This window comes from Episyrphus balteatus, chromosome 3 (genome assembly GCF_945859705.1).
Source record: "Episyrphus balteatus chromosome 3, idEpiBalt1.1, whole genome shotgun sequence".
Taxonomy (NCBI): Eukaryota; Metazoa; Arthropoda; class Insecta; order Diptera; family Syrphidae; genus Episyrphus; species Episyrphus balteatus.
This window is the reverse complement of record NC_079136.1, coordinates 14275646-14288695: the sequence shown is the minus strand read 5'-3', so window position 1 is coordinate 14288695 and position 13050 is coordinate 14275646. Positions and strand designations below refer to the sequence as shown.

General features: G+C 29.1%; 1 protein-coding gene across 1 annotated transcript in view; it reads left to right on the top strand.

The window, feature by feature from the left end:
* Positions 1-13050, top strand: part of LOC129915635 (J domain-containing protein) — a 76139-nt gene that overhangs the window by 52720 nt on the left and 10369 nt on the right. The window contains exon 3 of the mRNA XM_055995267.1: positions 7945-8061. Coding sequence (XP_055851242.1) covers positions 7945-8061 — 117 coding nt within the window. The remainder of the gene's footprint in view (positions 1-7944; positions 8062-13050) is intronic.

Sequence of the window (13050 nt, the reverse complement as noted above, 5' to 3'; positions counted from 1 at the left end):
ATGAAAGAAGATTTTGGACACCATTGTCCTTCCGGAAGCCAAACAAATTATCCCAAAATTGAGGGGCGCCTTCATTCTTTAAAAAGTTTAGGACAAAAAATACTAGCGCGCTGTTGAAAAAGTAAAATAGAAAAAATTGGGGCGCCTTTGAGAAAGTAAAAATAAATAAAACATCGATTGGAAATACTTCATTATTTATAGTACTTTTGGAAAAGTTCGGGGCGCCTTTGGCGCCCCTCAATTCTTGCGCCCCTGGGCGACGGCCCTGACTGCCCCCCCCCCCTAAAACCGGCCCTGTGTGCTTATCATTCAGTTAAATATAGTAGAAAGTAAAGTATAAAGTGTAGGCCTTTACGACAATTTCTCCAACATCACACGTAAACAATATTAAATGGAAAATGTAATTTTCATTTTCGTTGCCTATTTTTTTCTGTCACATTGAAAAAAGAGCACAGACTTTCATACATATACATCCCTGTACACTCTACTTAATTTAAACTATAAAATACCTATGATGATGGCATAAAGAAATATAAAGGTGAAAGTCAGTGATTTAAATTTATCAGGATAATTGGATCTTTAGTGGATTCCATCCAACAACGTATATAGCAGCGGTAAGGGGATGACACTAATATTGATGTTACGTGAAACCTCATCATCATCAGCCCAATGTTCGTTGTGCATAAGCGTAAAAAACTTTCAGAGTCATTTCGAATTTCAGAAGTAATTAGCATATTCCAGAGTATAATTAGTAAAAGTCCTTTTTTTTACGGTATACGTATACGTTAAATCCGCCATAATAAAAAATTATAATACGCAGAGTGAACTTGAACATCCTGTCCTGTATCGTATAGAGATCCATTAAAGTAAATAAAAATAATAATTAATATTATTCATAATTTTGTAAATGAAAATACAAAAATGGAAATAAAAATTCACGAGTCAGTATCAGTATCCAATATTTTTCATTATAATCCTTCAATAAAATATTATTTTAAAAACAAGGAGAAACACACGTTTTTTTTTGCAAAATAAAAAGTTATTTCAATTTCAGGGATGTGAAATCAACAAACAATATTAATGGAAGTTTAGTTGTTGGTTGTTTTTTTTTATGGTGACCATCATAAAACGTGTTTTTGATATAATTTTAAAATAAATAAAAAAAAAGAAATAAGTCAATATTGACCACGAATAAATTGTTATATGGTTCTTAAGGATTTCTCCGGTAATTTTATCACCAGCATGTGTTCAAAAACAGTAACGCTGTTCACCTTAATCATTACTTATATAACATTAGCATCGTTATTTGTTGATTCAGACCAAAACAAGGACATAATTATTGTGAAAATCCTTCGAAAACACCATCTCGGAATTATTATTTCTTCAAAAATACAAAAAAACCGGAATACATTTTTTTTTCTCAAAATTAATTCACATGAAATACAAAAGGCAAATGAGGTGCTATATCGGTAAAATTTCAACGAATAAACAAGAGAAATTATCCTTCCCAGGGACTAAAGGCATATTACAAAACAATATCTACAAGGACCATAAAACAATATACAAACATACTAAAACCAATGTATGTTGATTATGTTGTGGAATGGCACGTGGCTTGCTTAATAATAATTATGTCCTCTCCACTGAATATTTGGGTCGAAAAAAAAAACAAAAAAAAAAAAGGATTGAAGAAGCTATGAGCAAATTTCGTTATCAATAATGACTTGTTTTGGGTTACTCTGCGGTATATAGGAAACCAATTAATTCTCCATCAAGTTATATAAGCAAGGTTAAAGTTAGTGGATTGTGAACAGTATTATTGCTTTTATTTTTTTTTTTTGTGGTGAAGATAAGAATATGGCAACTTAATAGCAATGGATTGAGATTAAATTTATTTGTTAAAATGTTCATAAGAAAAGCATTTAGGCATCTATTTTGAAAATAGATGGGATTCTCTGATAACTTTCTTTAAAACAAGCATGATATGGAAATTAGGTTAATTTAAGACTTAGTTCAATCAGATGATAAGGAAAAAATAGCAAGAAATATTCGCATTAATCTTTTGAACATATCGATGCTTTTCCGTTAGAATGTTTTGAGCGACAATTTCCAAAATTGTTCCGAAAACGAACAAAAAACAACATTCTACTGAGGAAATGTATGGGTTGCTGAATTTATTTTCTCTTTAGTTTTCTTTGCATTACGTGATAGGGCAGCGAAGCCTGAACCAAAGAGTGGCGCTTAGTCATTTTATGTAAACCATCATTTAGAAGATAGAGGTTTTCAAAATTCCTAAAGTTCAATTTTGTATGTCATAGTTTTGTATGAAAAACTTTAAAGCCGCCTCCAGGTTAAAAAAGTTTTAAGCATTTCTTGTTTTAGATCCAATTCAATGAAATGACTAACAAAAAAGATAAAAGCCCACAAAAGTTTCAGAAATCAGTTCTTGTATATTTCGACCTTGTTGGCCTTAATCTCTTTTCAATCTTCCATGTTTTTTTTTAACAATTTTTAGGAATTTTTTAGAATGCCACAGGGCTCCGTTAGGTCTCCGACTCTTTTTCTCATTTTTTATTATGATCTCCCTTCTGAAACTTCTAATTCATTCAACTATTTTGCTGATGTGATGATTTTACCCTAGTTTTTTCATATTCGTGTGTTCTTCGGATGTATGTATGTAGATCTTGAACGGCTTTATACAAGCACATTGGTCTTGAAAGTATTTTCCAATTAGAAATCGAGTCGAATTTAATGTTTCGAAAACACGATGGTGCTAACTATATTGTTTAAGCGGAACATGTCAGGAAACCAAGCAAACGACAAAACATCTCCTGTGGAATGAACACATATTCGACACCGCCAAAACAGCTGCAAAATGTTAAGGTTTCCTCCTTTTTTTTTAATAATTGAAACACCAATTGAAATTATTTTGATCACAAAACGAAGTATCCCATTTAATTTCTTGTATAAAAAGGAATTTTTAGAAAAAAGAGCCGTTTTAAAAAAAATTATTTTTTAAATATAAAAAATTTCTAATATTTTCCAATAAAAAACTTTTTTTTTACCATTTTGAAGAAATTATAAATTTACACAAACGAAATTGTTTTCAAAAACTTGATTTTTCAAAAAAAATAAAAACATTTCAAATTTTTTTTAAAAATCCAATAATGTGTTTTTTTTTTGAAAATTTTCTAAAATTTTAATATGACGGTTATTTAAATGCTTTGACATAAAAATTTTCGATAAAATTGGTTTAGTAAATGATTTCTATCTTCGTGACTTTTTTTGTTATTAGTAATAAACTCCTATGTGGGCTTGAGGTAATTTTTGTTACTTCTCTTAAGTTTTCCTCGACTTTTCGGCTGTGATTACAGGCTTCTTCAGGACTTATGTTTTAGTGTAAGACATTTAAAGAGATTTATTAAAATCTATAATTATTGCAGATGGATGTTCTCTTTTTTTATTTTTATAATTTTTAAAAATTCAATTAATAAAGTCTTGAAAAAGACATTTCAATCAATCGAAATTTTAAAATAAAGACTACTATTAAATTCGTTACTTTTTACTTGCTCTACACAGAGAAAAATATGACCCGCTAAAAACTAACAGATTGCCATATTGTTTTACCGTCCATACATTTCATAAGGAAATCTTATTAAAATCAACGATTAATAAGGTTTTTTTAAGGAGATTTCTTATTATTTTTATAGAGAAAATCTTATTAAAATTTGACTGAAAAGTTGATTTTTTTTGCAACTAAGCACTAGAACAAAAATCGCGATCAATATTTTCATGGCAGGTTGGTTCAGGTGGTAAGGTGGGCGACTAATGATTTGAAGTCTCCAGTTCGATTCCCAGCCTGGTCATCGTTTTTTTTATTTTTTGCAGATTTTAAAACAATAAGGAAAACCCGATTGTTTTAATAAGGTTTCCTTCTTGGATGAAAACCATAGAGAAATCTTATTGTTTTTGTTCTATTTTATGTGGTTCATTTTTCTCTGTGTATAGGGCAAGTATTGGTTTCGTGCAGAAAAAAAAATTCGAGGTTTTAATCAAAACCAACATTGGTTTTCGTCATGCCGTCCGTCGGTCTGTGCGTCTGTGCGTGTGTGCGTCTGTGCGTCCATCTGTACATCGAGCTAGGGCCTAAATGGGTGGATGGATTTGCTTGAAACTTGGTACAGATGATTTTTGCGTAATTTCCTAGGTCTTTTTTTTTTTATTTTTTTAATATCTCCTTTTTAACGCATACCTCCCATATACCGTTTTCGAGGTATTGCACTTTTCAAGAAAACGGCTCTAACGATTTTATATACGTAATGGTCTTATAGATCCTAACAAAACTGCGTTTTTATTTTTTCTCAAAAAATTCGGAGAATGGAGATATGGCGTTGCCATTTTGCAAAAATTGACATATTTTTTATAGTCGGAGAGGCGACCATCGAGTTACTTAGCTCATAAGGTTAGAGGTTAAAATTGGTGTCAAATGAAAGATAAGTTGATACTGAAAATAAAAAAATAGGGTTGCCACTTCTAAAATGGGAACTTCCATGTGGCAACCCTATTTGAAAGGAAAAATTGTCACTTAACTAATACATTCATATCTTTGTTATTTGGCCAGATAAAAATAAATACTAAACGAAAGTCAAAATATTAAAAAAAAAATAATAAAATAATATAAAGAACGTAACCCTACAAATGTGGCAACCCCATTCAAATGAATACAACACTGACAAAAATCTTCTTTGAACAAAACAGTATAACTTTTTATGCACTAGAAAGCTAAACTATACGCCATATTTTAGATAATACTCCTTTCTATCTAAAAAATGTCGGGTGCTACCTCGCAAATGCAGGCAAGTACTCGGCAACCCTACTAATATAATTTTAACCTTATGAGCTAAGTAACTCGACGGTCGCCGCTTGGACTATTAGGTTCATATATTCAATCGAAGCATAAGCTAATTTTATTCAAAATTAACAGACAACTAATTCTTTTCATTTTGAAATGTAAAATAAAAATTTTTTTTTTTAAGTTTTAAAAAATTGAAAAATTTAATTTTCTTAACATTCGATTTAAAAAAAAAAAATTTTTTCGAAACTTAACAAAATCTTAAATTTACAATAGATATTTAAGATAAAGACACTTTGAACTACAAGAGCAAGTACGTGCGACCCAGTCGTGCATTTTATTTTTGTGAACTTCTTATGTAGATGACATAAAGTCTTAGCATCTTCATTGTTTTATTCTTTTAACTATACAAAAGTATGAGAACCCTGACCTTCATCGTTAATTTAAAAAGAATTTCGAATGGGAAATACAGAAGAAACATAAATACAATAGCTTTCGTTAGTCTTTTCTATTTTCACACCGATTTTTGAATTTGCTTCATGCTACCATCTTAAAAGCTGCTAAATAAGTCAAATACAATTTTGTCATCAAAACTATTTTTTCAAATTTCGATTTTAATGATTTTTTGAATTTTTAAAAAGTTTTTTTTTTAACACTTATGTAGTTTTGAATTTTGATTAAGCTTTTGCTTTCTAAGAAACGATAATTTTTTATAACCTCTTTTCAGTTTTTCGTCAATTATTTTCGTGAAAAATTTATGTTTTTGATTATAATTGCTAAGATCCAATTTATTAACACTCCATTAAGTTTGAAACCGATTTTGCAGTTTTCTAATTTTTTAACTAGGACTTCAAATATAGTAGAGAGCGAATAAACTGGACCTTGGAATATTTTAAAGATTGTTAAATTTTGTATAATTCGATCTTAAAACAATTTTGATAAACTAAAAAGTATAGGTACCTATTTTAAATACAATTTTGAAAGTCTTAATTGTAAATATAGATTTTATGCTAACTTCCTGGAAATGTTCATAACTATGCTCGTACAAAAAAAAAAACACCCTTTATATTTTTCTTCTTTGCTTATTTTGCACCGGTTATGATAGTTGCCCATAGGAATATAGCCTTCATAAATCGTCCCGTTTCTGCGTGAACCACGTATCTACCAAGAAAATTTTGTTCAGTTCTTGAAATAAATATACATTTTTCTTGAAATTAAAAATATAAATTGAACAAAAGGAAATCAAGTTATGTTTAAGACATATTGATTGAGTTGTTTCTTAACTAAAACAATATTGTATCCATTCTTTCTGTAAGTTTGAGAGCAATGTTTAAGAGAAAAAACAAATCTTTAAAAAATGTACTTATACGAGGTTCAAGCAGAAACGGGACGAAATATCATTTAACACATTCATCACATAATCTCTTCAATTATTCCGCAGTAAAATGCACGCATATGCTTGACTTCCAGTTATGACAGGTTAATTTCTCTAAGTGACATGATGACATACAAATTAATTAATTTAAGCTGTGCTATAACAGTCTAAATACGAATTGTTTGTTGCGTCACTTTAATAGAAAGACGCAATTGTTAACTTGAATTGTCGTAGATACATAAACTGCAATAATATTCAGTTTTTTTTTTCAAGGAAATATTTTTTTGTTTTTAATTTTAACCAAAAATTAGAAACTTAAATAACTGCTCACATCCATCATCGACTCGAATGGTAAACATAATTTTTTTTATTTAAAAGTTATCCATGTTGGATCAAGATATATTATTGTTAACGACCACCTTAGAACATGTCCTTAATTATAACATGTAAAAAAGTATAGATTTTTGAGGACTTTATTATGTTATTTTGGAGTGACTTTACGTAGGTATCGTCAATTTAAACAACATTCAATTTTGTAAAATAGAACCTTGACAAATTGCATCGTTCAAGTTTATTAGCAACAATTTATTTTCACAAGTGTTTATCTTGATGAGTTGTCTAGACAAATATTGAATAAAAAAAATATCCTTCTTCTTCTTGAAAACAACCCCACTTCACCATCATTATTTTTCATCATTTAATATACATTTTTCTTTATAATCTACTCTCCTCTCTGTCTGATGGAGAAAAAAATTTCCATCAAAATCCCTCTAAAAAAAAAAAAAATCGAAAAACAATCTTGTTCGTCAATTTCAGTTTATTATGCGAGTAAAGTTCGAATTTATTGATCTGTGCATCGCACGTCTTTGCCATTAACAATATAACACAGCCAAACAAAAACATCACAACTTAACCAAATGATTAGCCTGATTTTTCTCGAGAAAAATCATCTGGCGCGTTTTATGCCTCGAATAATAATGAAAATATGATGGTTGCCTTATTTCTGCTTTTTGCATAACTTTGGCAAATGGTATTCTGACAATTTTACACAACCAATTGGGGAAAAATAATTTCCATATTTTATAGTGTACAAGCAAGAACAACTGGTGCGTAGTGAATTAAAAATGAGATGCAAATTTGTATCTCATCTCATTTTTTTTTAACTCGCAAACGCTGTAGGGGAAACTCAGGTTATGATGGAGTCAAAGTAAAAATTAAAGGGCGTTGTTTCATGTAACCCTCTCTCTAAAGGGTGTGATTTGATTTTAATGATTTTTTTTAGGAAAATTGTTTTAAATTGAAGTTGTAAATCTTTAAAAATTCTTTATGGCATATTAAGTTTTTTTCATGTTACATGAATTTAGTGGAAAAGGTTATGGCCTTCAACCTTTTTTTTTTAAACTTTCCAAGAAAAATGCGTAATAAATCAATACAATTCGTTTCAACCCATGTTTAAAAAGTTCAAAAAAAAAAAAAAATAACCCAAATCATTTGAAATTCTATTAGAACATGAATTATATTTAGAAACAAAAAAAAAAAAAAAAACTTTATAATTGACTTAACTTTCTGACAATGTTCAATTAAATGAAACAAAAACGAAAAAAAAAAGAATTTAATTTCAAAAACACAGAGAAAGTAAAGAAAACCTTTTTGTTTATATTTAGAATAAATCCTTCAATCCTTGTTAAATATTATTTTTTTTTTTCTCCTTTTGCAGGAAGCCAAGGAAACACTTTGTGATCCAGAAAAGCGTGCCAATTATGATAAATGGCGCAACAGTGGCATAGCAATGAGCTACAAAAATTGGTTAGGAATGAAAGAGCATGTCGGACAGGTAAGTGACAAGGGGATAATCTGTAAAGATAAATTACAAAAAAAAAAAAAACAGTGCACGTTTGGAATGAGGGTTGGATGGAATTGTACGAAGCAAAATGCGGAATTAAAAGGACATTGATTTAAGTTTGCTCGTTAAATAGAGTTTTTTTTAATTTGATTTCTAAATAAGGGATTTTGTAAAAGGTTGAGTTTTGTTTTAATTTGAAACATTTCAAAGACAATTACACGTTATTTGCATTAGGAAAATTTATAAACATCTGACATTTCGAAAAATGTGTAGGTGGGACAGTAACAGTACCCAATGTTTGTGGTGATTTACCAGTGATGACTGATGATGATCTATTTAACTTTTTTGTAGACTTAATTTTCTTATATAACTTATGTAATAGGGAGTTTTTTTAATTTATCGATGACGTTTGTAGTAAGGTAACAAAATCGAAAATTGATTTTTTTTTAAAGATTTCTCACAAAAACTTTAAATATCATTGTTTCTGTTGACTGAACTGCAGACATTATGAATATAATTGATTAAGAGTTTTATTAATTTGTGTAAGTTTTAGGTATACTAGTAGACATATAAGTCGTTTTATTTGAAACTAGTTGTATATAAATGCCATTCTACACTCTTTTTAAAAAACCTATTAAATTGATATTTATTTGATAATGGAAAGTTTTAAAATGGTCACCCTGTGACGGTCTTCCATGTGCCGCGACTATAAATCTAAAGTTTTCTCAATTTTTTCTTTTGCTACCGAACTTTGAATAACCCTGCTAACAAATGCATTCAAAATTTTTAACTAATCAGTTTTATAAAAAATATCACTTTTTTGCCCAGCTATAAATACCTATAATCAAAAATTTTACATGACCCTAATTCAATGAACTGTATCTAGTGTAAAAAAAATGCACAACGCTATTTTGCCAAATTACCTTAAAAGTTTGTGTGTTCAATTCTCTTTTCAAAATTTTACAAATTTGTTAAGATTATTCCATAAATAACAGAAACAGCAATGTTTTTCTAAAAAAAATGTGTACCCTCTCAGAACGGAATTTGTTTTTTTTCGCAGTAGTAAAGTGCTGATTTTTTAAACCATAAAGGAAGTTAAATGAATACTCGAAAAGTAATACTCGGTAGGCTACTTTTTAGCATATAATGTTTATGAAAGAAAATAGTAGACAAACCTAACCCCTCAGTCTTTTGACCGGAAATGGCGAACGTTAAACATCGCAAACGCAAAACAGGTTAATAGGTTGATAGAATTCAAGATTTAAATACACATTAAAACTAAGATTAACTGTTTAATTTTGTTTATACAAAAAAGATACGTATACGCCACAGTGACCCATTTACATTCAAAGATATAGTTTACAATTTTATTTCAATCTTTTTGATATAAGTATATCAAATTTCAACAAATGAAACCACCAAAATATTCAAACAAAATTTATTGATGCTAATTGATACTCGCTGAATCAGAAATTGATATTGTTTCCCTGATAAAATATAAAACTGCTGTTATTTTGCTATAAAGATGATTTTTATAAATGAATATTTAATTATATGAACATTAACGAGTGTTTAGAATCCAACTGCATCACCAATCGGTTTTGTTATATGAGTAATTTTTCATTTAAGTCTTTAAAAATCTATTTAATGGGTGTGATTCAGTGATAAAATTTTGGGATTAATATAAAAGTCAACATACAAAATGCCTAAAAATTTTATTACTTTAAAATTAATTACTCTAAAAAGTTTGAAAAACTCTAGGTAAGACATACATTTATTAAAAGGGGTAAAGTTCTGATTTTTGGCAAACATAGGCAGGTTTATAATTTTGATCTTATGAATATCCTTAGTTCTCATTTATCTTAGTTCTCGATTGTCAAAATCAATAAAACAATAAAGCAAACAAAATTAAAAAGTACATTTCCAAAATGTTCAGCCTTCAGTAATTTAAGCTCTTTATGACTAAACTCGTCAATTAAGTCGAAACCGAATAATTTTGTATGCTGTTTTTATCACAAGGTAGATACCAGTCAGTAGCAAATTTTACCATTCAAAATATATGAATTCGTTTAATTTTTGAAAATATAGTTTGGATATTGATTTTTTATAAAAAATTTGGGTTCTTTTCATAAAATAACTCGGTACCAGTACGCTGAAACCAAGAACCCGAACAGGCTATACAAATATTTTAGGTTAAAGGGTGTTTTTTTTGCGAAATAGGGAAGAGACAGTAAAATCTGTAATTGGTCCCAAAAAGCCAATTATTCATTTTATTTATGGTTTTGATGACAATTTAAACATTTATAAATAAGATTTTACACGTTTTACGCGAATCATTGGCTTTTTGGGACCAATTACAGATTTTACTGTCTCTTCGAAAAAAACACCCTTTTACCAAATTTTTTGTATGAAAACTCTTTATTCTTGCTTTCTATCCCAAAATCAATGTTTTTACCAAATTTCATTAGGGTGACCCATCATTTTTGTTTTCACTCAAAAAAAACACCCTGTTACGTGATATTTTTATAGACACTTAAGATTCTTGTTTCTTATCTTAAAAGTAACATTATTGCTAAATTTCAATAGGGTACAACTAATATTACTCTAGTATTACACACTTTTTCAAATATACCCATATTTTCTTTACTTCTAAAAAAAACACCCTTTCACATAAAAAAATTTATAGACTTACATTATTCGTAATTCCTATTCGAAAGAGAACATATTTAATGAATTTCGTAAGGGTAACATTTATACCATTGATTTTATCGGACTTATCGCGGATTTTTCCCTATTTCCCAAAAAAAAACACCCTTTAACCTAAAATATTTGTATAGACTGTTCGGGTTCTTGGTTTCTGTTATAAATGAAACATTTTTACCAAATTTAATTGGTGTAACAATTTTTTCCTAGTTTTTGTGGAATTAATTCCGAATTTCATCATTTCTTAAAAAAAAAAAAACACCCTTTCACTCAAGATAATTTTGTACACTTTTTAGATTCTTAATTCTTATACCAACCAAAACATTTACAAGAAGTTTTAAAAATTAATAAAATTTAAGTCAGCTGTTATTATACCTTCCTCACACACAACTTAACCCATCAAAAAAACACCCTTTCACCAAAAATAGTTTTAAGAACTTTGTGAATCCTTTGTCCCTGCTTTAACTAAGACCTTCATCCCGAATTTCATCAGTGTAGCATGTTTTTCCCATGGTTTTCGGTTATATTTTACCTGTTGAAGTCAAAAAACAAGCACCCTTGTTTTCAATCGGCTATATAACTTTATTTTTATGTCATTAGATTCAGCATCAAAAATACCTTGAAAACATGTGTCATATGATGATATTCGACAAACAATTTTTTTCAGTATGTTTTTGACCTTCACCCCCTCCTTCTTGTCCACGAAAAAACACCCTTCCACCCAACTTTTTTTTATAGACTTTTTTTGTACTTGGTTCTTATCCCAAAAGCAAACTTTTTGCCAAGTTTCATGAGTGTAACAACTTTTTTTTTTATTTAGATTCTTCCTGAATTTCTACGAATCGAATTTATTTTTTTTTCCAAAAATTTGAGTTCAGTGAATTTTTCAATCAACTTTCTCTGAGCAATACTAAATTTAAAATACCTCCTTCATTAAAATAGAAGATGATTGAAAAGTTTCTTAGTAAATCATTTTTATTTTCTTTCAATTAATGCTTTTAAAGTTTTCAACTTATTTGTTGCATATTTCAAGAGAGAAAAAATAAATGAATTATGATATTTATTTCGGTACTCTTAGCAGTTGCTTTGAAACCTACATAATGCCATCTGCCTAAAGTAAAAATGTAATTAATACGTAGACACTTCAAAAACAATTTTGATAGAAAAATGTTGCAACCATAAATGAACAAAAATTAATATTTCAAATGAAATTAATTGAAAATTTAAGCTATCGGCCATTACACAGTCTGATATCTGTTTTCGGTTCATGAATTATTATTTCCTCTTCCTCTTTCAGTCAGTTACAAATTATAACAAAATGTTCCTTCCTCCTTTGAAATTGATCGAAAATATTCATTTTGACCTAGACCGCAGAGGATAATAACAACTATAACTAAGTATTATGTAGATTGATAACAAAAAGGTTCTATAGCATTCCGGATTTTGTTAACACAAAATGCGGTTTCATGTGCATAATAACTGCGATAAACCAGTGTTTTGTTTATTTTGTTGGTAGGATTCGTGCGTTCACCCACATAATATTGCACTCGACTATCCACTACACTCTACTTGTCTATCCATCATGCGTTTTTGACACTTGAGTGGTTTCATGATGATAACAACTTAATATTCCAAAAAGTTGATAGAACGAGTGCTAGCGTCATGGTTGTTTTTGAGAGCAAAAACAACAATAAAAATCATTTCCAACAGAGAGAAAAATAATGATGGAAATGGAAATAATACTTTTGGGTGCGGTTGTCTGGTTGTTGGTTGGGAAAACTGAACGAGGCAGAAATAGTTACATCAGCAAATAGACCAAATGGAATTATGATTGGTTATTTGATGTGGATGGAACAGGAAACGGGACCCAGGAACGGACAAGAGTAAAGGCAAAACAGGAACCGCTTGGCATATCCTCTTCCTATGCTACACGATATGTGACTGACACCACTTTATTTCGATGCGATGGTAAACTTAATTTGATTGCTTTTGGCAAAATGGATAGCTGACACTTATCTTTCTATTTTTTTTTTTCTTTTTTTTATTTTTGTCGATATGATGATGTGAATAAAAATCGTTATGAATTAAGTGAGGTATATCTGAGTTCCAACTTTCTTTTGATTTATAATTCTATTTTATTTATTTTTTTTTCTTATTTTTCAATCTCGTTTTTGAAAATTTATCATCTTAATTATATTTTGTGGAAACTTTCCAACAATTAAATACTGAAATTTTCATGACACTCTCAATTAAGATAGAGTTTTAAAGTTATAACAT